The sequence below is a fragment of the Zerene cesonia genome, chromosome 10 (assembly GCF_012273895.1).
Source record: "Zerene cesonia ecotype Mississippi chromosome 10, Zerene_cesonia_1.1, whole genome shotgun sequence".
Lineage (NCBI taxonomy): Eukaryota > Metazoa > Arthropoda > Insecta > Lepidoptera > Pieridae > Zerene > Zerene cesonia.
This window is the reverse complement of record NC_052111.1, coordinates 9552423-9574233: the sequence shown is the minus strand read 5'-3', so window position 1 is coordinate 9574233 and position 21811 is coordinate 9552423. Positions and strand designations below refer to the sequence as shown.

General features: G+C 38.7%; 5 protein-coding genes across 5 annotated transcripts; 3 read left to right on the top strand and 2 right to left on the bottom strand.

Moving 5' to 3' along the window:
- The first annotated feature begins 2048 nt into the window (after positions 1 to 2048).
- On the top strand, positions 2049 to 4226 carry LOC119829414 (DNA repair protein complementing XP-A cells homolog). Its single transcript, XM_038351898.1, has 4 exons — positions 2049 to 2269; positions 2711 to 2972; positions 3403 to 3618; positions 3738 to 4226. The coding sequence occupies exons 2-4, from the start codon at positions 2728 to 2730 to the stop codon at positions 4168 to 4170; spliced, it is 894 nt and encodes a 297-aa protein (XP_038207826.1). The 5' UTR covers positions 2049 to 2269; positions 2711 to 2727; the 3' UTR covers positions 4171 to 4226.
- A 1012-nt stretch (positions 4227 to 5238) lies between these two features.
- Positions 5239 to 6473, bottom strand: LOC119829425 (zinc finger protein 706-like). The gene is made up of 3 exons (XM_038351912.1): positions 6122 to 6473; positions 5734 to 5878; positions 5239 to 5446 (listed from the first exon to the last, which is right to left on the bottom strand). Exons 2-3 carry the CDS (start codon positions 5875 to 5877, stop codon positions 5357 to 5359), a joined length of 234 nt encoding a protein of 77 aa, XP_038207840.1. The 5' UTR covers position 5878; positions 6122 to 6473; the 3' UTR covers positions 5239 to 5356.
- Positions 6474 to 8736: 2263 nt separating this feature from the next.
- Positions 8737 to 14569, top strand: LOC119829410 (very long-chain specific acyl-CoA dehydrogenase, mitochondrial). Its single transcript, XM_038351890.1, has 7 exons — positions 8737 to 9092; positions 10354 to 10543; positions 11072 to 11409; positions 11506 to 11647; positions 11737 to 11895; positions 12688 to 12936; positions 13710 to 14569. Exons 1-7 carry the CDS (start codon positions 9025 to 9027, stop codon positions 14427 to 14429), a joined length of 1866 nt encoding a protein of 621 aa, XP_038207818.1. The 5' UTR covers positions 8737 to 9024; the 3' UTR covers positions 14430 to 14569.
- LOC119829412 (probable malonyl-CoA-acyl carrier protein transacylase, mitochondrial) lies at positions 14503 to 17449 on the bottom strand. The gene is made up of 4 exons (XM_038351896.1): positions 16898 to 17449; positions 15858 to 16083; positions 15589 to 15780; positions 14503 to 14924 (listed from the first exon to the last, which is right to left on the bottom strand). Exons 1-4 carry the CDS (start codon positions 17242 to 17244, stop codon positions 14529 to 14531), a joined length of 1161 nt encoding a protein of 386 aa, XP_038207824.1. The 5' UTR covers positions 17245 to 17449; the 3' UTR covers positions 14503 to 14528.
- An 87-nt stretch (positions 17450 to 17536) lies between these two features.
- LOC119829413 (phospholipase ABHD3) lies at positions 17537 to 21478 on the top strand. The gene is made up of 4 exons (XM_038351897.1): positions 17537 to 17779; positions 19551 to 19720; positions 20217 to 20430; positions 20960 to 21478. The coding sequence occupies exons 1-4, from the start codon at positions 17675 to 17677 to the stop codon at positions 21461 to 21463; spliced, it is 993 nt and encodes a 330-aa protein (XP_038207825.1). The 5' UTR covers positions 17537 to 17674; the 3' UTR covers positions 21464 to 21478.
- Positions 21479 to 21811: the final 333 nt, after the last annotated feature.

The window sequence follows — 21811 nt, the reverse complement described above, 5'->3', positions numbered from 1 at the left end:
TTTGTGTGTTCAGTTTACGTAGCTCTTCCCTACATTAGCACGTTTGGAAAATTCTCCTAAATATCTATATCGCTTTTTCCCAATTTCTGTTTTACCATAAACAAAATTAACTAACTGCATTTCAATTCAATACATATGTTTTCCTTCACTAAACCGGTGGAAAAAAAAAAAAAAAAAAATCGTTATCTATCGAGTGGAGCAAACAATTTTTTTTATTTTTAAGTCGGGTACCAAGTTCACATAGCCGAAGACGACTGGCTCCTGAAGGTAGGTAGGTAGTACCTTCCGGAGGCCAAATTAAGTGTATATAGAGATTCTTGAGTGTACTTTTACATATAACACCCTTATCGGGCTGAAAGTTGGCAGTTGGTAATGAAGTGTTTTTTTTTACAAGACAATTTTTGAGCAGAAATTTATAATTCGCGAATATAAAAAATTTGTTTCTGGTTTCAAAATCTGCACGTCGAGCCTAACACAAAAGTAAAATTATATTTGTTCTCGCACTAATTCTTTTAAATCTGGGCGTCTCCCGATTATTCCATTCAGCTTGAATATTTATTTTATGAAGAAAGAAGAAATTATTGACGTACGTGTCGTTCCGAATCAAAATCATCATCAAAATTCATAATCATACCGAAGCTGCCTTTACCCCATTTGCCATTGCCATGCATACAAATACAAATTATTGCAGAGTTAAGAACATTTATGATTGATCATATTTTTAAATATCAGAATTTACATGTGTAGTGAAAATCAATTACAAGTACGGATCATATTAAACAGAAGCAAAAACACTTACCCACTTACCATCCTCCTGCACAGGATCGTAATGTTGCACATTGCACAATCACGAAGATAAACTAATATCATGTAATGTATCAAATAGTTAGGTTCAGACGTCATTGATTTTATAAATGAACTCTAATATAAGAAAGTCCGCAACTGGCTTAAATACATTATCTTATGGATTAACAAACGTACTGTAAAAATCACTTGCAAATTATTTATAAATTATAAACACAATGAAATACGAGTTACAACCATCGATCCCGAATCTCCCGCGCAGCTCTTTACAGCCATCACTTCATGACGTTTGATAGAGCACTGACAGTTGACACACAGATTAAAATAAGAAGTAAGAATAAGTTCAATAATTGCAAAAATTTTTGCAATTATTGAATTATTCTATACTAAATTTTACATAGAAATTGCTTTTGGCTATGATTTACTTACAGTTTTTATTACTTTTAATAAATTGACGTTATTTTATGTTATATTATTTATATTGATAAGCGCTGCTTCTCTGATCATACGAAGGCTTAAATCTTTAATAAACTTGTATAAAATTTTTGTTTCTCCTTCTTTTAAAACTGGACACTGATACTGGCAAATAGTTCCGGCTTATTGCCATAAATAAAATAAAAATGCAATAATAATGGAGCTGCCATTCAATACGTTCATTATTTTATCTTTTTTTTCTCTTGTAGTGAAAATAGATGGAGATTATAGCATTCTGTCCTAAATCAAGATTCCTGAATCAGATAATGGACGTTAAGTGTCACTTAGAATCAACGGATTTAGGAATTATCTACGAAATGATTATTGTAGATATTATGTAGTTTGTCTTGTAACAACGTTTATTCAAAAGCAAAATATTATCATACTAGAAACTATAAATGCCACAGAAAGATGTGTCAGAGCCTGTAATAACAGAAAATACGTTTTAAGATTTAAAATTCAATTCTTTATTATCCCTACCGTGCTGACAAAAATGATCCTTGAAAAATATTGAGCTGTTTATAAAAGTCAAGTATAAGTATTTCAATAATGCGTTTCTAATTAGACTTCTCAATTATTTAGTCAGCCAGAAACCATCCTGATCTGAACTTAGGAATGTAAATTTACTGAATAGTTTCTTAATTCATTGCCGACTGAATTAAGTCAACTAAATTGTGTGTCGGTAGTTAAATAGGGGCATTAATCTATGATATTGACATTTGACATTTACAATAACACTTAGCGTGTTGCTCTGTGCGTGTTAGCTTTACGTACATACAAATATAGTTTTTAATCTGTGGATAATGGATTTAAAAAGTTAAATACCATAATTTATTATTAAACTATTTGCTTGCAACTTACTTGCTTACTAGGTTGATATAAAAAATTGATTATATTATTAAGAAATAATGTGAAGGAACTTAAACATTATCAAAAAATAAATAGTTAATAATTTTATACATTAATTTAAAATGAGGTGTTAATCATTCAGGTAATCATTGTTACATAAAATATTTACGATTTCATGGATTTATGCATTCAAGTATATAAAACGCAAAAGTGAGTGATTGTTCTATTAATGCACAGCGCAAACTACTGAACCGCTCGGGCTTACATTTGGCATGCAGATATGATGCAGGCATCCGCTAAGAAAAGGTTTTTAAAAATTCTACCCCCGAAGAGATAAAACAGGGGATGGAAGTTAGTCATAAAAATTTAATTTGACTGCGCGGGCGAAGGTAACAGCCAGTTGAACTTAGATTGGCTTTAATTTGAATTGGAGTTGATATATAAAATTTTATGATAATGGTGATGTTAGTTAACGATAGTAAAGATAAATACACGTGTAGTAATTAAATTCTTGCCATTTTACTGTGTCCGCTCTTTAGTGTAATTTGCTTTATTAATAAATTGTGAAATATTAAAATTTCAGTTATCATTTACCTCAAAATGCATGGAGAAAGTTTGGCAAATGGGCAACTTAAAAATGAAAAACTTAAGATATCACAAAGTAACAGTAAAAGCCCTGATAGTATAAAAGATAAAAGTATAGTTTTAGATAAACAAGACATTCAAGATGTAGATATAGAGAAAGATGTAGATGCAAGCTTAAGTGCAGCGCAGCGTGCACGGGCTGAGCGCAACCGACAGCGTGCTAAAGCTCTGCGTGAGGCCCGTCTTGTCAAGCAGCCCCTGTCAGTATATAGTGAACATTATTAGTAGACTATAGTATGTTGGCTAAGTAGCACTTAAACATGTTAGAATATAAAATGTTTATTTTGTTCATATACAAGAACACTTTTATAACAAGCGAGGCTGGAGATTGACCTAGGATACTGTTGCCACATCTTATTCCCATGAGAATTCGCTTTGACTATCAAGTAAAGATGTGGGTAAAAAGAAAATGAGATTGTAAAATGTATAAAGAGAAAATAAAAAACAAACAATAACAACAAAAAATAAATGTTAACATAATATTATGTTGGTAAAAAAACAAGCCTTGAATGCCTATTTGACTGTTGTATTTATATGTCACAAATACTAGTACTAGAAGTAATATTTGTGTAATAATTAATATGATCATGAAGTATTCAGGTTTTAATTGAATTTTTTTTTATAAAACAGCATAAGCAAAATAAGTGAAAACTGCATTCCACGAGCTATCGACTCTGGTGGTGGCTTTCTACTAGAGGAGACAGAGGAAGATCCATTGCGGCCAGTGGCTGAACCCGCTCCTATTGTGCACCATACTGAGCAGCCTCACTGTTTGGAGTGTGAGCGGCCCTTCCCGCAGTCATACCTCTTTGATACATTCGATTACAGTGTATGTGATGAATGCAGGTTAGTTACTTAAAGTTTATGACAAATATTTGAATGGACAAATATTGTGATACCCATAATAAATTCAAGTTTAATTGCAAATTTTTACCTTAAAATTATAAGATCACTTCTATTTTCAGGGACGATAACGATAAACATGTTCTCATCACAAGAACCGAAGCTAAAAGTGAGTATCTACTGAAAGACTGCGATCTAGACGCGCGACCGCCCCCGCTGCGGTGCGTGCGGCGGCGCAACCCCCACCGCGCGCGCTTCGCCGAGATGCGGCTGTACCTGCGTGCGCAGGTGGAGGCGCGCGCGCTCGAGGTGTGGGGCTCGGCCGAGCAGCTCGAGCGCGAGCGAGCGGAACGGGACGAGCGGCGCGAGCGCGCCACGGCCACGGCGCAGCGCCGCCGCCTTCGCGCGCTGCGCATGGACGTGCGCTCCAGCCTGTACGACCGCACGCGCGACCTGCACGAGCACGACTACGGGCCCGAGCGATACGACGCTGACAACGACGTGTACGAGCGCACCTGTGCCTGCGGTCACGTGCAGACATATGAGAAGATGTAATAAAACCATACAAGTCCATTGATAACACTGTGAATTTACAACAGGACAAATGTAACAGAACAACAGAACTGATATTGTGATTATTTTTATTTGAAGAAATTGTGTGAATAAATGTGTAATTCTTAATACTTATTAATAATGAAATAAAATTGTTACTTTGTCAGACAGATTCTTCATTTTTCCATAATTTTGATTATTTCATCATATATTGTAATTGTTTTTTTGCAGCTGCCATCTTATTTATTTCTCATAAAACTACTTGTTAAACAAAATTAAAAAATGATTTCTCACAAACTTTATTTATAAAACATAATAAATAGCGGAAGTTCACAACTTTTCAAGATTATTTAAATACAAAACAAGCCACTTGAGATTTCCTTGTGACTTAAAAGTATTTGTGAGTAAAATTTCTCTTATAACATGTTTATAGAGACTCGAACAAATGCCAAATTGATACATATAAAATGTAAAAGATAGGTAAAGAATTCATATTTCATTAGAAGGTATTGGTAAAATCACATCGCCTTTCATACCACAGTACCTGTATATTTTGTTACCGGATATGAATGAAATCTAGGAATTGTACATAGCACCTAGGAAATACATACAAATTAATTTTAGTTTTGTAGCATTTCAATGCTTCATAAATAAGAAGTTTTTAAAGAATAGAATATATACAATCACTAGGCAGGATAAAATTTAATCATCTAGATAAATAGGGTGCGGTGTCCCTTAGGCACATTCAGCTGAAACTAGAAGAAATAGGATTACTGAGTCGGTCACTGCCGTGACAAACTCCCCACACTTGCTTGCCTCGTGTGGTGAATTAAAATGAATGTAACAAACTTCTCACTTTGCTCCTAGCTGACTTATTTTTTATTTCCACAAAACGATAATCCTTTGATTATGTTAAATGATACATACAGGACTGCAAATAAATGCTTTTAATTAATGGATAAGATACACATATGGTATTTGAATTGATAAAAAATTAATTAGACTTTCAACAAATGAAAACTTGATATTTAACAGGTTGCTGTTAGTTAATAATTTTCTCAAAACACCATAATGTAGTGATACAATTTAATACTGCAATGGAGGTATGGAAGTACAGTGTTTATTTAAAGTTGTTTAAATGCATATACATACAAAATAAATGGTGATATAATAATTGAGATAGACTTATTTAAATAGCCTTTAAGTCTTCTGGTAGATCATTCTTGGGATGTTTATTTTCAAAGTGTTGTTTGTATGTCTTGGGATCTGGCATTTGTGCCTGTGAAAAATAAAGAGCTTGGCTTAACATTATATGTATTGACTGTACTAAGACAGTATTCTTAAGATGAAATTTCATTAATAGCAGGAAGTTTCTCAAAAAATACTTAAAAACAAGTACTAAAAAACCGTATAATAAAAACACAGATAATTCTCAAATAATAACATCTGAAAAGTCAATTTTCAAATTTTGATAGCCTGTCTCCATATATATAATAATTTATTACTATTGTCACATAAGTAACACAAATTATTTGTAATATTAACTATTAATAAAGAAATAATTACCTTACACACCACACACACATGCACTAATGCCTTTTGCGCAGCTTTCTTTTGGTCAGTAGCGCTATGTCCTTGTTGTTTTTTCATTTTTGACAACTTTTCAGCAGCCTTGGCTTGGGATTGAAGTTTTTGTTGACCGCGGGCCATCCTTACGCACAAACCAATACCATTATCTTTTATTATAAGAATTGTACAAGTAGAACATCCATGAATGGTTTAGAGATAAAATATCTAGTTACAGTAGCAAAGATTTAATATGAAGCAATTTCCATCAGGCGGGACTGTTGTCAAAATGCTGCCTATCACTGATAAAATATACATTTGCTTTGAAAATAATATGATGGTCGTTACATTACAACGACCTAAAATATTTCAAACTATCGTAACTTACCTTTTCTTTCAATAAATATCAAATATGCGGGCGATACAAAATCTTAAAATAGTGAAAAAGTATAGGTTTGTAAATATTAGCTGCAGAATAGAGGAGAGCAATGTTGAAGATCTTGCTCACACCTGGAACCCGAGAAGTGGTCAACGTTTACGTTTTTTTTTTTTGGGTTTAACAAAACTTTATTAAATTTTAAGAAAGAATGTGAAACTGTTCGTATTTATATATTTATTGTATGGAAACCAAGTTTACACTACGCTAGAATTCTTAGAAAATTCGGTTGTCGTATTAATTACGAAAAACTTTGTCACTACGGGCCTAATAACAGTTGGAAACAATCAATTAGACGTCCAATCATAACAACCTAGTATGCAAATTTTAATTTAACTACCAATAAGGAAAGGCTGTCAACGAAAACTCGCCAATACCAAAAGCTCACACTTTGTAGCATGTAATAATATTTGCAATGGCCATAAACGATCACGTATAATAATAATGGCTAATGGAGCATTTACAATCATGTACATAATCGTGCATATTCGCTATTGCAAGGCGAATAATGAATACGAATGTGTAAATGCAGCATTAAATTATGATTGCTAGAAATGATAATTTTTATATTGTACGCAAATTGCATGTAAGCTAAACCTGTCACTGTATTCACTGTAAATGTTTCAAACATTTATTTATTCAATTAGACTTCTTCTAGGAGCACCTTTGAAACATATTCGTCATATTATAATGTTACCAATAACCAACGGTTCGAAACGCAGTGTCTACATTCAACAAAAAAGAGCCAAATGAAATTTTGTAGCTGCTCCTTTAACATCATGTCAATTTTACATTTAAAATTTTACATATTAAATAATGACAATAAAATTTTCTTTGATGCTTAAGCGACAATATTTCATAGATTTTCATCTTCTATATATTCATTCATAATACAGTATACTTATTAAACTAATATGTAAAGTAAGTGTTAAATCAAGCACTACTGAATACTGAATACTGGGAGCAATTCTGTTGCTCTCATAAATCACCTATTCATATGAAAACTTCTATACATATGTGTTTATGAAATAGTTAAACGTTTTCAATGCTGTTGCTTTTCGAACCGATGGTAAACACTAAATTGTATATTAGGACAAAAGGGAATTTAGTTGAATAAATATGTATGGTTTGAGTTTGAAATTACGCCAAAAGAAAAATCTTATGGTCACCCTATTAGAAAGGGATCGATCACCTCCGCGTTACCTGTCTCACTTGGCTTGTTTTTAAGCCGCGAGTGCTCGGTCCCGTTTATAATATACTTTATCATTGTACGATAAACTATTGTCTTGCCAGTGTTAATACTATAGTATAATTTTACGCATAATTATCCAGTTTGTAGGATAAATATAAAATAAACAATTAAATCGTAATAAATATGGTCACATCGTAGCACAAAGTGGACTACACGGGACCATGCTACTCAAGATATTGTATGGGACGAAAATGAGAAAACGAGCCATGCGACGCTATACACAAGACTGTTAAACGTGCTATTGACAATATAGACCCAGGGCCGAAGCCTTTAAAAATGGTGAAAAATGAAAAAAAAACACAGCAAGTTAAAACCCATTAGAAAAGGAGTGGAATAAGATTTATAATTACGGTCGATCCGAGTTCGGGAAGTGGGAGGGGGTGAGTTTTTAAGGGTAAAAACTGATTTATCTTGATTTCCGGCAAAACTACAAGTCCTATGGAAAAAAGCAAAATGTCAAAGTTGTAGGTAATTAAAAGATCCACAAATTCTGTATTTGCAATTTTTTCACATAACCTTAAAATTTTAGCGAAAAATTCAAAAAAACCAAGTTTTTTTGATTTGTTATTCATATTTTTTTTTACGAAATTTGAAAACTTACCTTATTATGTCCCAAATACACTGTAATTTATTTGATTTAAAATATTTATTTTTTCACATTATTTTAAGTTAATATCAAAAAAGCTCAATTTCCAATCAAAAATTCTGACGAAAAAGACTGACAAAATATTAGCTTTTTCATAAAGTTTGGGGGCTTTTTGTTCGTTGCAAAATCTACTTTCTGATGGTGAAAAAAAAAAAATACATTACCATAGGAAATATTCAGTTATGTTCATAGCTTAAGGATACAACGTTCTAGACTATTACTTATAGTCCAAGATACCAGAGCCGTAAGACACAACTTATTTTCTAAAGCATATAACTTTCGATTCACAGTAGTCTTTTGTGTACTATTTAATACCTAAATGTTTTTGGAGTAATTATAATCGCTGACAAAAACAAATGACAGTTGAATAAGTAAAATTATAGCCAAACATTTTGGAAAAAATATTATTTTCTATATTGGCATCACAGATTACCTATGGCACGATGAAAGAACTAGAAATAGAGCCTTAATCGTATCTATCTCTCTAGGCTCCGGAATCCTCTTCATTAGGCCCAACTAAAAATATACTTTAACTTTTCGAGATTCGGTTTATTTTCGTTAAAACGTTGGTACTTGAAATATTGAAAAGTGACAGCATCAGACATAAACTGACGTCAGACACTTCTTTATACGTAGCACCTACGTAGACAGTGTCAGTAGAATATATTGTTAATCTGTGTCCTGTGCTTGACACAATAGAAATAATATTTCAATTTCTATCTATCTTTTTGATATATCTATCACATTCAAATTCAAATGTGTTTATTTCGAAAGTTTGTTCATACGTGTAAATAGTTTTTGCAAGTATAAATTTATTTTTAAGCAAAAGTGCTACTTATATTCTACTTCAGTTAATTGAAATAATAATCGTATAATGCAGTAAATATTCTTGCAATATTATACGAACTGTTGTTCCGCTAAATTTTCATAAATTTTTAAGATTTTTGGGACATTACAATGAAAAGCACAAAGCTGGTAGGATGTGCAAAGAGATGTCTTTGTGGTCCCCGAATTATGCCACGCAGGTAAGTTTTTAACTAATAATATTGTCTAGTATTCTATTACCTTGGACTTTGTACTGTTGAATGTTGACCTACATACCTAGCATCGAATATTATGTCTATTATTATAGCAAGAGTACAAAGTTTAAGGTCAATTATAATTAATGTTTTGAGTGGCATAGGTACCAACCAAAGTACAGTTTAAGCTTCTTGTGCTCATTTACTATCTAGTTATTTCTATTTTTTTTTAATGAATATTTACAAAATTAAGGATTAACTCAAACCATACATTGATACAAAAAATGCTTCAACTTATATAAGAGTACTATTACAAATAATCTTTCACATTTATAGAATAAACAGAAAAAAATAAATATAGGAATAAGCTGAAATCGCTTTACAACCTTTTTTTTAGTTAAATTATGAAATTAATTGAGAATTATTTATTTTTTAATTAATAAGTAAATAATATTACTTGACTTATTACTTATTTATTTGAACTGTCTTTTGACTTCACCCATTGACCTATATTAATAATAAATTTTGGTTTTGCATGTGTTTATGTACCTAACCCTTAATAAAATTGCTAGTGGTGATGTTCTGGTATTAATGTACCAGCATTTAATGAGAACGGGGATATTGACTCCATGATTATAGCATGTAAGATTCTTATTACTAAACTAGCTTTTTAATCTACAGTACAAGTTTAATTTTAATCCTGATAACTATTAGGTTAGTTTCTTATTCTATTAAATTTGAAGTTTTGTCTTTAATCTAAAAGTAATTATTGCATATATTTATTTAAATTGCTTCTATCAATTTATGGAAAATTTTAATATTGATACATTGTTACATTACAGTTACACGATTAATATGGAGGCATTTTATTGAAGCGTCAAAACATTCATGAATATATATGTAACAATCCAGAATCGCAGATTCGAATTTTTTAATCTGTTGGTTCTAAATCATTCATAATGCCCTGTTTCAGAATCAGTAACTAAATTTAGGGCAGTATGATAAGAAGCGTCTAAATTCTTAATTTACTTCTAAATTTAGAAACTAAATTCAGTGAAGTGTAATAAGCGCATTAGCACCCCTTTATATGAGACTCTGCAATTTGGGTTTTTTTTTCATATTCCAAGCGGAGACAACGTCAACATTTTAAGAGATGATAACAATTTCCGACAAAATTGCTTTAAAAAAAATAAATGTAAATAGGTCACAGGTTGCTTCATCACTGGGAATAGTGTCGAATCTAACATTCATCTGTTAAACGTTATAGCGGCATGGCGACGGCAGCCGCCGCCACGGCACAGCAGCGCGGCGCCCGCCAGAGCGCCTCCTTCACGCTCAATCTGTTCCGCGGCCAACTGGAGCCCGCTCAGGTCTTCCCTTTCCCTGAGCCTCTCACCGATGAGCAGAAACAGACTCTCGCCGAACTCGTCCCCCCCGTGGAGAAGTTCTTTCAGGAGGTAAATGTCGATGTGTCGATGAAGAGTGTTCTCGATAAAAAGTGACGTTACTCCATAATGTCGGTAACTTATAAAAATAATAAATTTAATACTGAATTAAGCAGATATATATAAAAGTATTTTTTAAACTCGTAAAAAGCAAAATTTTTATATATATTTTATTATTACAATTGGATTTGTTTGATTTTGTACATTGAAGAGACCTTAAAAAACATGTAAAAACGTCAAAAGTAAATAAAACACATAGGATGGCCTATTGAGTAAAATCGATACAGATTACAAAATGATACTCATATTCTCTTACTCGAACAAATGAACTAAACTAAATGTTGCCCTAAATGTAGTTTGAGCACTTTATTGGTAAATGCAAAAAACCGTATACTGTGTATGTAACGTTACCGCTTTGAATCGGAGAGACTCAGCGCAAGCTAGTGTACACCTAAGTGAGGAGCAGGTCGTTTACCGATGTCTGTCGGTGAGCGGCCTGCTCGTCGGCGCTCGTTATCGAGGAACGTGTCGGGCGTGCAGGTGAACGACCCCGCAAAGAACGACGCGGACGCGCAGATCGAGGAGGGCACGCTGGCGGGGCTGTGGGAGCTGGGCGCCTTCGGGCTGCAGGTGCCCACGGAGCTGGGCGGGCTGGGGCTGAGCAACACGCAGTACGCGCGGCTGGTGGAGGTGGTGGGCGCGCACGACCTGGGCGTGGGCATCACGCTGGGCGCGCACCAGTCCATCGGCTTCAAGGGCATCCTGCTGTTCGGCTCGGAGGAGCAGCGCGCGCACTACCTGCCGCGCGTCACGGGCGGCGAGTACGCGGCCTTCTGCCTCACCGAGCCCTCCTCCGGCTCCGACGCCGGCTCCATCAAGTGAGCGCTTTCTCGTCGCATGTTTATATTATTTTTCAATTAGACGTGGCGTCTCTGTTCGTGTATCGCACACTGTAATCTCTTGGAACGTTTCAGAACACGAGCGGTGCTATCTCCCGACGGTAAACATTACATTTTGAATGGATCCAAAATTTGGATCAGCAACGGTGGAATCGCGGAAATCATGACCGTATTTGCGCAAACTCCTATCGAAAAAGATGGCAAAACTGTGGACAAGGTCAGTGTGATTCGGTCGATGCGAGTTGATATTTGTCGTTATGAAACGCTATAAGAGCGGAAGCAGTACAAAGTTCCGTTTCCGGTCAGGTGACGGCGTTCATAGTGGAGCGGTCGTTCGGCGGCGTGTCGTCGGGCCCGCCCGAGAACAAGATGGGCATCCGCTGCTCCAACACCACGGAGGTGTACTACGAGGACGTGCGCGTGCCCGTCGCCAACGTGCTCGGCGGCGTCGGCAACGGCTTCAAGGTGACCCCGCCCATCTTTGCTCTACACACTTCATTTTGTCCCGTTTCTGAATGGCTCGACGCTGTTTAATAATGCACTTCAGAATCAACAACTTTACATAAAAAGTGAATGACGAACTTAAAATAACAATACTTAAAAAGTTGCGAGTTCACCAACCTTCTTGCAAGGAAAAAGCACCTGTAACTTTTTCATTGAACAGTACATGTCTAAATTACGGGGGACAGTAAAATGTCCACAAATATTGTCTTGCTACGCTTTTAAATTACGATAACGTCACATTATACTCTATATTAAATTATATAAAATTGTGGCTGAATTAGTGTTGGAAAATCGGCTAATTTATAAATAGAAAAAAAAAATGGTTGCCTGTAAAGTCGGATTTACGGGCGAAGATTTTACGTGACAACGTCTTTTTCTCGGTAGAATATTTATTGATATGAATATTATTAAATTGCACATTAGGAACAAGGAATTGAATGAAAATAAGAATTACACAAATTTTAACTATAGAAAATATATTTTGTTTACTAAAAAGACAGAGACAGAGACACAAGCACGCGCCGATTCAATGCGCCTAATTCTCTAGTGCTGCGCGCGCGGTGGACCGATCATAGTTCGGTGACTCATCGTAACGTTACCGGGCGTTACACTTTTTCATGAGTGACGCCGAGCCGCAACCTAATTTAAGACGTTGTCACGTCAAAATCGGCGTAAAAACCGCTGCCTTCTCCCGTCGGGAGAGGGCGGCGGCGGAGAGTTGCGAGTGGGCGTGGGCAAGGTTGGCGCGCGCAGGTGGCGATGAACATCCTGAACAACGGGCGGTTCGGCATGGCGGCGGCGCTGGCGGGCACGCAGCGCGCGGCGCTGCGCCAGGCGGCCGAGCACGCCGCCACGCGCGTGCAGTTCGGCCGCCGCCTGGCCGACTTCGCCGCCGTGCGCGAGAAGCTGGCGCGCATGGCCATGCTGCAGTACGTCACCGAGGCGCTCGCCTACATGGTCAGCGGCAACATGGACTCCGGCTGCCAGGACTACCACCTCGAGGTGAGCCCTCGACGACGAAACGACTGTTTAAGTATTTTTTTGGATTCCATTATATTCATTTAATTTTTATTTGTGACAGAAATAACCTCCATTCAATTGTCTTTCTAATGGTGCGCAAGTTGAAGCGATTGCGTGGATAACTGATCTCATGCTCTATTAGATTGAGTGATTAAATAAATTCATACATATTCCCTATTGTCGGCACTGGTATATTATTCTACTAGCTGCTGCCCGCAGCTTCGTCCACGCGATCTTAATAAATTTTCATGGTACAAACTTCTATCCCCTTGGGGGGTAGAATTTATCAAAATCTTTTCTTAGCGGATGCCTATGTCGCTACATCTATCTGCATGCCCAATTTTCAGTCAGTCCAGTGATTTGAGCTGTGTGTTGAGTTGATCTTTGAGTTATATACGCATATAGTTTCGATAATGTTTTAAAAAACTAAACTAATTAACCTAACATTTGAGAAAACATAAATATTGGTGATTTCATTAAACATAATACAGGTATTTTTGTGAATTGAGCAATGTAAAAATCTTTAAATGTGGGGATTTAAAATGATAAGGTTTTACTTTGAAAATATTTGAGATTAATGTTTCCGTCTTCAGGAGTATTTAAAAAATGCCGACAATATAAAAAAAAACAAAAACTTAAACACATAAATTAAAAAGGATAGGATAATTTTTCACATTCTTTTATTCTATTAAGTGGTAAGAGTCTCTTTGACATTTCATATAACAATATTATAACGAGAGGATCGTTCATGTCAGGCGGCCGTGTCGAAGGTGTTCGCCTCTGACTCCGCGTGGAACGTGGTCGACGAGGCGATCCAGATCCTCGGCGGCATGGGCTTCATGAAGGCGACGGGGCTCGAGCGCGTGCTGCGCGACCTGCGCATCTTCCGCATCTTCGAGGGCACCAACGACATCCTGCGCCTGTTCGTGGCGCTCACCGGCATCCAGTTCGCCGGCTCGCACCTGCAGGAGCTGCAGCGCGCCTTCAAGAACCCCGCGGCCAACCTCGGCCTCATCTTCAGCGAGGCGGGGCGGCGCGCCGGCCGCGCCGTGGGGCTGGGCCGCGCGCCCGACCTGGACGCGCACGTGGCGCCCGCGCTGCGCCCCGCCGCGCGCCACCTCGCGCGCCAGGTGCTCGAGTTCGGCGCCTGCGTCGAGACGGCGCTGCGCAAGTACGGCCGCAGCGTGGTGGACGAGCAGCTCGTGCTCAACCGGCTCGCCGCCGCCGCCATCGACGCCTACACCTCCGCCGCCGTGCTGTCCCGCGCCTCGCGCGCCGCGCGGCTCGGCCTGCCCGCCGCCGCGCTCGAGCTGCGCCTCGCCGAGGCGTGGACCGAGGAGGCCACGGAGCGCATGGCGCGCCTGGGCGACGCGCTCGCGCCGCGCACGCTGCTGCACTACGAGCGCCTGTCCGAGCTGGGCCGCGACGTGGCCGACGCGGCCGGCCAGGTCACGCGCAACCCGCTCAACCTGTGAGGCGGGCGGGCGATCGGGAGCCCGCGATGAGTCCTCTCGGCGCTCGCACATAAATATAATTAACTACAAAATTGTACATATTCTATACGCGAAGATAGGCTAGACGTCGACGTGGAGGGAGGCGTCCCAGGCGCGCGCGTTGACCAGCTTGAGCGTGGCGCGCAGCGCGGCGCCCGGGCCCAGCGCCAGCGTGAGCGGCTGCGGCGTGGGGCGCGGGCGCGCGTACAGCGCGTGCAGCACCTGCTCCCAGCGCACGGGCGCGGCCGTGAGGCGCGCGAGGCGGCGGCGCGCGGCGGGCGCGCTGAGCACGGCGCGCGCGTCCACGCCCGACACGAGCGGCACGCGCGGCGCGGCCACGTCGCACGCGCGCAGCGCCTCGCGCACGGCCGCCTCGGCGCGCGCCATGAGCGGCGTGTGGAAGGCGCCGGCCACGCGCACGCGCGCGCTGCGCCGCACGCCGAGGCGCCGCCCCTCGCGCTCCACGTACCGCAGCGCCTGCGCACGAGTCACCCCTCCTACGGTCTCTATAGTGATACGTGACGACCCCCTCCTTCCCCAGATTTTGTAAGGATGTAATTTAAAATATTGTTATTAAAAGTATTTATATTTTTGATAAGGTTCTTTTATTTTAAAATACTCGTAATTCCTTTCGAAAATGAACATGATACACATGAATACTAATTCAAAGTAGCCTATGCTTGTACCGGCTATGTCGTGGCGCGCATTGTTTTGTCGCGTTTTGATCGCTTGAATAAATTTATATGTGTAGGAAAGTTTAAATAAATCAACTTTATATATATTTTCTATTTCAAAGTTTTACACAGAGTAATAAGTATAAGTAGTTTATATATATTACTAGCTGCGCCCCGCGGTGTCATCCGCGTAAATCCGTAACCCGTAGGAATATCGGGATAAAAAGTTGCCTATGTCATTCCAGTTGTCCAGCTACATACCAAATTTCATTGCAATCGGTTCAGTAGTTTTTGCGTGAAAGAGCAACAAACACACACAACTTTGCATTTTTAATATTAGTAAGATAAGAAGTAGGATAGGAGAGGAGAGAGGAGGAGGAGGAGAAATGTGTCGCGCATTGCGTGCATGGTAAAAAAATCGTTCGTAGTTGGATCTCAAGTTGTAGTAAATAACAATATAGCAGCACCTCTTCATCTCCGGCGAGCACCTTGCAGCCGGGGTACAGGTAGTTGGCGACCTGGCACACGGCGTCGGGGCGCGCGGCGTGGTCGCGCGCCGCGTGCAGCAGCGCGCCCAGCCTGGCGTCCGGCGCCAGCCACACCGTCAGCATGCCGCCCGCGCGCTCCCGCGCCGCCGCCTCCATGGCCGCCGCCCGCACCTGCGCGGCGCCGCCCCGTCACTTTCTCTTTCGCACACAACCGATTTATGAATAAAAATTTACGATAGTCGCCCCACCTCGACGAGTCGCAGGGCCTGTTCCAACTGCAAGGCCCCCACGTAAACCATAGCCGTGATTTCGCCGAGCGAAAAACCGGCGACAGCTCGCACGCGTTCGATGGCGCCGGGCCGAGTCTCGCGCGCCAGCTCCAGAGCCCCCAGTGACGTTACCAGCACAGCAGTCTGACAGCGCCTCTGTAGCTCCTCCTCGGGGCCCTCGCGGCATACTCGCGCCACATCCCAACTGCCAATTGGACATGAGTTTCAATCTTATTCTTCTTTACAGTTACAATTATTCAAACATAGTTGTGTAGATATAAAGGTTTTAGACATTTATTCCCATTTAGACATAAAGTCACTTACATGAGATACTAAATTTTAGAACATTTATTAAATTTTCGTTTATGTTAAATATATTTTGCACATACTTGGGACTGGGGATATCAAATTAATTGAGGTTTTTTGGGCCATATTAGCATCTGTTTGAGTTGAAATTTTCCAATTCAAAAACTCAGCAAAACCGATGGTAACAATAACAAATACAATGCAGTCCATAATTTTCTTTATAGTGAGCAATCTTAATCTATCATTCTACAATAAATTTTCAATAATCTTCAATCAATATACATATGATCATGCGAAGAACAAAACTACAATATGATCTAAAAGTGGACACCACATTTATGACAAAAATTCTGAGGTCTGGGTATTATAATTGTTTCAAATAATTAATTGTAAGGTGTCAGCTCAAATTATTACATATTGCAGCTATAGAATTATCTTCACAAGGTGGAAAATTTTAGAAATAGTGAAAAAATGAATTTTGAAAAGAATAATAAATCTCAATATTCTAATTTACAAAATCAATAGATAAATAGCAGGTTTCCATGTACAGCAGTTTGTTACATACATTCTTTTCAAATAGGTAATGTATTGATTTTGTAACAGTCCATATTTGTAAAAGTTCCTGAATATCTAATGCAAATATAAAAAATTGTTACTCATACATCAAATTGAAACAGAAATGTCAAGAAATCAGCAATAAGCTAAACAATTACCCAACTACACTAGAGGCTAGTTCATACAGTTCCTTAGCAGAGGGCACATTATCAAGGCACTTCCCCATACCGACATACTGTGACCCTTGGCCAGGGAATAATAGGACTGTGGTCTCTGTCGGGTCAACCTGGTGAGGGGGAGGCTCTTTGACACCTGTAGCGTACGGTTGTGTTGCCCATAGCAACTCGCCTTCTGGCGCTTTTGTAGGGTCTGCTTCACCAAACGCACTTGCATCTCGAAGCAGGCGTCGCAGTGGGCTATCTGAGTTTGAATTTTGTTTAATTGATCGTTTTTGTAACCGCAAACAAGCACATGTGCGACGTAATAACCGTATTGATGATAACATTCCGAACTACTAGCAGACAAGAGAACGAAGAAAAAAACTGAATATATTAATTTAAGTAAATAGTAATAACATAATAATTTAAGTACGTAAATTGAAATTTGAAAGTGATAAAAAGTGCACGAATACACAGTAAATCTTTATTGTCAATTTAAAGTGTTTACACTTTTCACCTAACTTCAGTCTTCAATTCAGTGAAGTGCACGTGAAGTGTCAAAAGTTAAACGTCTATGTCATTAGGTACATGGCCTGTCATTTGTCAGTAACAGTTGTCACTCTGGTGTGTCAGACTCAGTCTCAGACATCACTAGTAGGTAGTTGTGATGTCAATTTCGCAAAAACATTACACATTTTAATCTTACGTGTTGCCTTTTTATAGTTTATATATTATTAATGTATTAAGGAGTTTAGTAGTGCTTTATTCTGATACATAATGCTTAAAATGATATTCTATATTTTCGAATTAAAGAAAGAATTACTTGTGTGCTTATCTTTATCGGTACTTTATGTTACTTATTACCTAGTGGAAGTCGTCAAGGTAAAACCAATTGTTTCCTAAAAGTAATTTGATAGATAAGTATATTGCGATAAATGTGCGTACATAAAAGCTAACAAAATAATAAATATTAATCGTAGTACAATGCAATTAATCAATCAAATCAATACAAATTTAATAAATATCAGCATATTTTTCTCACCATGCACAAACCAAGAATCATAACTTCTCTTAGGAATACCAAAACTATAGGTTATGATTCAATATATTCAAGGATACTAAAGGATGTAACTGCAGCATTTCTTATTATTGGCTATTTCATTAACAAGTCTTTCTTACAGGGCATCTTTCATGAAAAACGCATTAAACCATAAAAAAGACAGCAAACTGATGTAAAAAATCACCTATTCTTATGTATTTCCTCAAAAATTATCGAAAAGCCACAAGTGGTAGAATTATACAATAAAAAAATATATATATAAGATACTTTAAAAGATCATAAACAGGATTTCAGGCAAACAAATGTACCATATTAGCAATGTTCTCTTTAATCCAGGAAGTAACTAGATGTAATATTGATAAATAAATTCTGGTTATATAAACATGCTTTGATATGCCAAAAGCCTTTGACTTTGTGGATCACAAATAACAAATAAATTGCTGTGAGAAATATGGATATAGGGGACTGCTCTGGAATGGATTCAAGATTATATGTTTGAGAGAGAACAGTGTTCAAATAAATAAAATTAATGACAAGTTACAGATGAATATGTACAAGTCCCCCTATTTAGCTAATAGATTTAGATTGCCATAGGGCAGTGTAATGAAGCCTGTTTTATTTTAATTTATATAAATGTTAAATTGTTGGTGTTCCATAATATTAAATAAATGAATAAACAATCTATTGGACATAATGGACCATAAATGTAAATTGCTTGGACATCATTTTTATAATGATAATAATCTATCTCTTAATATGACAAACACTACCTTTGTTTAATTTTCGATTAAGGCTCACCATATGCACCATATCATCCAACAAACACATAACATAATGTTCCTCGGTTTCAATGTTGATCAAAATTGCAAATGGAAAGCTCATAGTGACATGATTACTTGAAAAATTTAAAAATAAATCATTTTCGCTTTAAGCTAATAAAGACTAATTGAGTGGATTTTAATGCTGTGCTTACTGAATATTACAGATACATTTCTGTGACAATTTGTCTGAACTGTTTAAAAATATGAAAGATAATTCTAAACTGGGACTAAGAGATCCTACTCGTCTAATGATGCCAAACTGTCATTCAGCACTAAACAAGAATAATGCCAGTGTAATGTGTACAAAGATATTGAACCATATATCAAAACATATAAGAGAACTGTCTCAAAATTTAATACACAGAAAAATTTAAAATGTTGCTTAAATAAACGATTCTATTTGATTATAATGATCAAAATGACAAAAAATTTACCTAGCATGATAAAATTATGACACAAGAAATCAATAATTTAAATCTATAAATCATACCTAATCAATAATTACGACAATTGTAAAATAGAATATAATAATAATGCAATATTATATGTAACAATAATACAATACCTAATTGTAAAATGCTTCAATTAATCTAAATAACATAATGTAAAAATAATACTTGGACATTGTTTAAACTGTACTGAAATTCAAAGCCATATAAATATTTGTATGCCAGTTTGTTGGTAATAAGGCGGATGAGACTTTTTTTATAACACAATTCTGACTAAAAAAAAAAACGAGACAAAATGACTACAGCGATTTTACCGATTTCAGAAACCATTGTTAATATGCGGCAAAGGAGAATTTCGACAAATGCTGGAAGAGAAAGTACCTCTTCTAAATGAACCATATTGGCCGACTCCATGGTGTGTGGAGTCCAGGCTTCAGACAGTGATTGCATCAGTCCTTCGTTCTCGGATCTTGCCGACCGTGAATTATCGAAGGTATCACATTGCATATATATATATATATATATATATATATATATATATATATATATATATATATATATATATATATATATATATACACATATAATATGTACAAACATCTAGCCACGCATTTTGCGTGACCCACGTTGTACATATAATATATACCTAGTGCCTATTTTGCATGAAAGGACAAGGAGGGGGGAACCAATGAAAGCTGAAACCACCCCTGTAGCTAAACAGTTTGTGAAGGAGTCAGGGGTTGTTACAGATAATGAAAAATTTTAGATAATATAGAAACCTCTATTTTTACAATTAAACGCTCTTAATTACATTAACACCCTTTAATATAATATGGATGCTCCTGTTAATCCTGCGTATTTTTTACCGAAAACACTGTGTTGGCTAATTCAAAAGGCAATAAGGAAAGTATGATTAAAAATATCTAAACTACAATTTTCTTTTTGACGCGTTATCAAACTTCATTTAAATGGAAACAATTGAAATGTAGAGAAATTCTCCGGTTATCGGACGGCGGACAAGTGGCCCTAGACTGGGCGGACGCGCCGGGCGGAGACGCGACGCGGCCGGTGATGCTGGTGCTGCCCGGGCTCACGGGCGGCTCGCACGCGGACTACGTGCGCTGCCTCGTGGCCGCCGCGCGCCAGCTCGGTGCGCACTGCGTCGTCTTCAACAACCGCGGGCTCGGCGGGGTGCCGCTCACTGTAAGTATTGCGCTTTTTATGAATTTATACAGTTAGAGGTTCTAACTGACCGCTCGTCCCGACTCCGTTCGGGTAGTAATCTTTTTACACGCTTTTTATTAGCTTCACTTGTATGTTTGTTTGTATGTTTGTTTGTAACCGACTTCTTTGGGCGCGATTTTGACCCACTTTAAACGGCCAGATTTCATTCAAACTTTGTAGATTTATTGAGGACCGATGACAATACACTAATTTGATAAAATTATTCCATTTTTTAATTTGCAAAATATGATTTTTGTTAAAGCGTGTTTTTTAGTTTTTTTTAAACTAATATTTTTATTTAGTATTTACAAATATTTAAAAAGCATCACTCTATCAATCCGCAATCCGAGCATTGATACAACCAACGAATAAATAAAAATTTTCTCAGCCGCTCATTTGCCCAAACTCTCTTTTATTTTTTTACGATCGAACTACACTCAAATTCTTATTCGACGTCGTCACTCGTCGCCGAGCTACGATAACATAGTAACGTGACCGCGCGCGGCAGACGCCCCGGCTGTACTGCGCGGTGAGCCACGAGGACCTGGCGGAGGTGGTGGAGGCGGTGCGCGGGCGCGGCGGGCCGCTGCTGGGCGTGGGCGTGTCGCTGGGCGGGCTCATCCTGGGGCACTACCTGGCGGCGCACGGCGAGCGCGCGCGCCTGCACGCCGCGCTCATCGTGTCGTCGCCGCTGGACGTGGAGCGCGGCTCGGCGTGCATCGAGCGGCCGCCGCTGAACGCGCTGCTGTCGCGGCACATGGCGCGCAACCTGCGCAACACGGTGCGCGCGCACGCGCCGCTGCGCGCCGGCCCGTGGGACTGGGCCGCGGTGGACGCGAGCCGCTCCGTGCGCCAGTTCGACGCCGCCTTCACCACCAAGCACTTCGGCTTCGCCTCCGTGGAGCACTACTACCGCGCCGCCACGCTGCGCGGCAAGCTGGAGCGCGTGCGCGTGCCGCTGCTCTGCCTCTGCGCCGCCGACGACCCGTTCCAGCCCTTGCACGGTGAGTGATGGCTATTGTTTTGCCCATGTGTCAATTTGTGCCGTTCGCTGATCACCACTACACAGTGGCAGAGCGATGCGAGACAAATGGCATTAGTTTTTCTGATTCTGTAACTTTTGCTACAAAGAATATCTGTAATCTGGTGGTCGTTTCGTTGTTTATTTTTTTTTTCTCTTATTCATCGTTTGAGATATTGTGCATTTTGTGGTCACTAATTTAAAGAATTACAACGTGAATGTAATATTTAAAACATTTTGGATGTAAACAATTTCTAGTATGAACTAAATCATGAAGAAAAAGTAAACTCGCGTCGACTACGCTCACTTGACAATCCTCTTGAAGAGTGCAATAAAAAT

What these genes read in the sequence shown, in the direction of transcription:
- LOC119829414 (XM_038351898.1), top strand. Translation starts at nt 2,728, where the DNA reads ATGCATGGAGAAAGTTTGGCAAATGGGCAACTTAAAAATGAAAAACTT. An exon ending in CGTCTTGTCAAGCAGCCCCT is followed by an intron (nt 2,973 to 3,402) that starts GTCAGTATATAG and finishes TTTATAAAACAG; the next exon opens with CATAAGCAAAATAAGTGAAA. An exon ending in AGTGTATGTGATGAATGCAG is followed by an intron (nt 3,619 to 3,737) that starts GTTAGTTACTTA and finishes TTCTATTTTCAG; the next exon opens with GGACGATAACGATAAACATG.
- LOC119829425 (XM_038351912.1), bottom strand. Translation starts at nt 5,877, where the DNA reads ATGGCCCGCGGTCAACAAAAACTTCAATCCCAAGCCAAGGCTGCTGAA. An exon ending in ATGTGTGTGTGGTGTGTAAG is followed by an intron (nt 5,447 to 5,733) that starts GTAATTATTTCT and finishes TATTTTTCACAG; the next exon opens with GCACAAATGCCAGATCCCAA.
- LOC119829410 (XM_038351890.1), top strand. Translation starts at nt 9,025, where the DNA reads ATGAAAAGCACAAAGCTGGTAGGATGTGCAAAGAGATGTCTTTGTGGT. An exon ending in CCCCGAATTATGCCACGCAG is followed by an intron (nt 9,093 to 10,353) that starts GTAAGTTTTTAA and finishes TAAACGTTATAG; the next exon opens with CGGCATGGCGACGGCAGCCG. An exon ending in TGGAGAAGTTCTTTCAGGAG is followed by an intron (nt 10,544 to 11,071) that starts GTAAATGTCGAT and finishes TCGGGCGTGCAG; the next exon opens with GTGAACGACCCCGCAAAGAA.
- LOC119829412 (XM_038351896.1), bottom strand. Translation starts at nt 17,244, where the DNA reads ATGTTATCATCAATACGGTTATTACGTCGCACATGTGCTTGTTTGCGG. An exon ending in CTAGCCTCTAGTGTAGTTGG is followed by an intron (nt 16,084 to 16,897) that starts GTAATTGTTTAG and finishes TCCAATTGGCAG; the next exon opens with TTGGGATGTGGCGCGAGTAT. An exon ending in AGGCCCTGCGACTCGTCGAG is followed by an intron (nt 15,781 to 15,857) that starts GTGGGGCGACTA and finishes GGCGCCGCGCAG; the next exon opens with GTGCGGGCGGCGGCCATGGA.
- LOC119829413 (XM_038351897.1), top strand. Translation starts at nt 17,675, where the DNA reads ATGCTTAAAATGATATTCTATATTTTCGAATTAAAGAAAGAATTACTT. An exon ending in ACCTAGTGGAAGTCGTCAAG is followed by an intron (nt 17,780 to 19,550) that starts GTAAAACCAATT and finishes TACCGATTTCAG; the next exon opens with AAACCATTGTTAATATGCGG. An exon ending in CCGACCGTGAATTATCGAAG is followed by an intron (nt 19,721 to 20,216) that starts GTATCACATTGC and finishes ATTGAAATGTAG; the next exon opens with AGAAATTCTCCGGTTATCGG.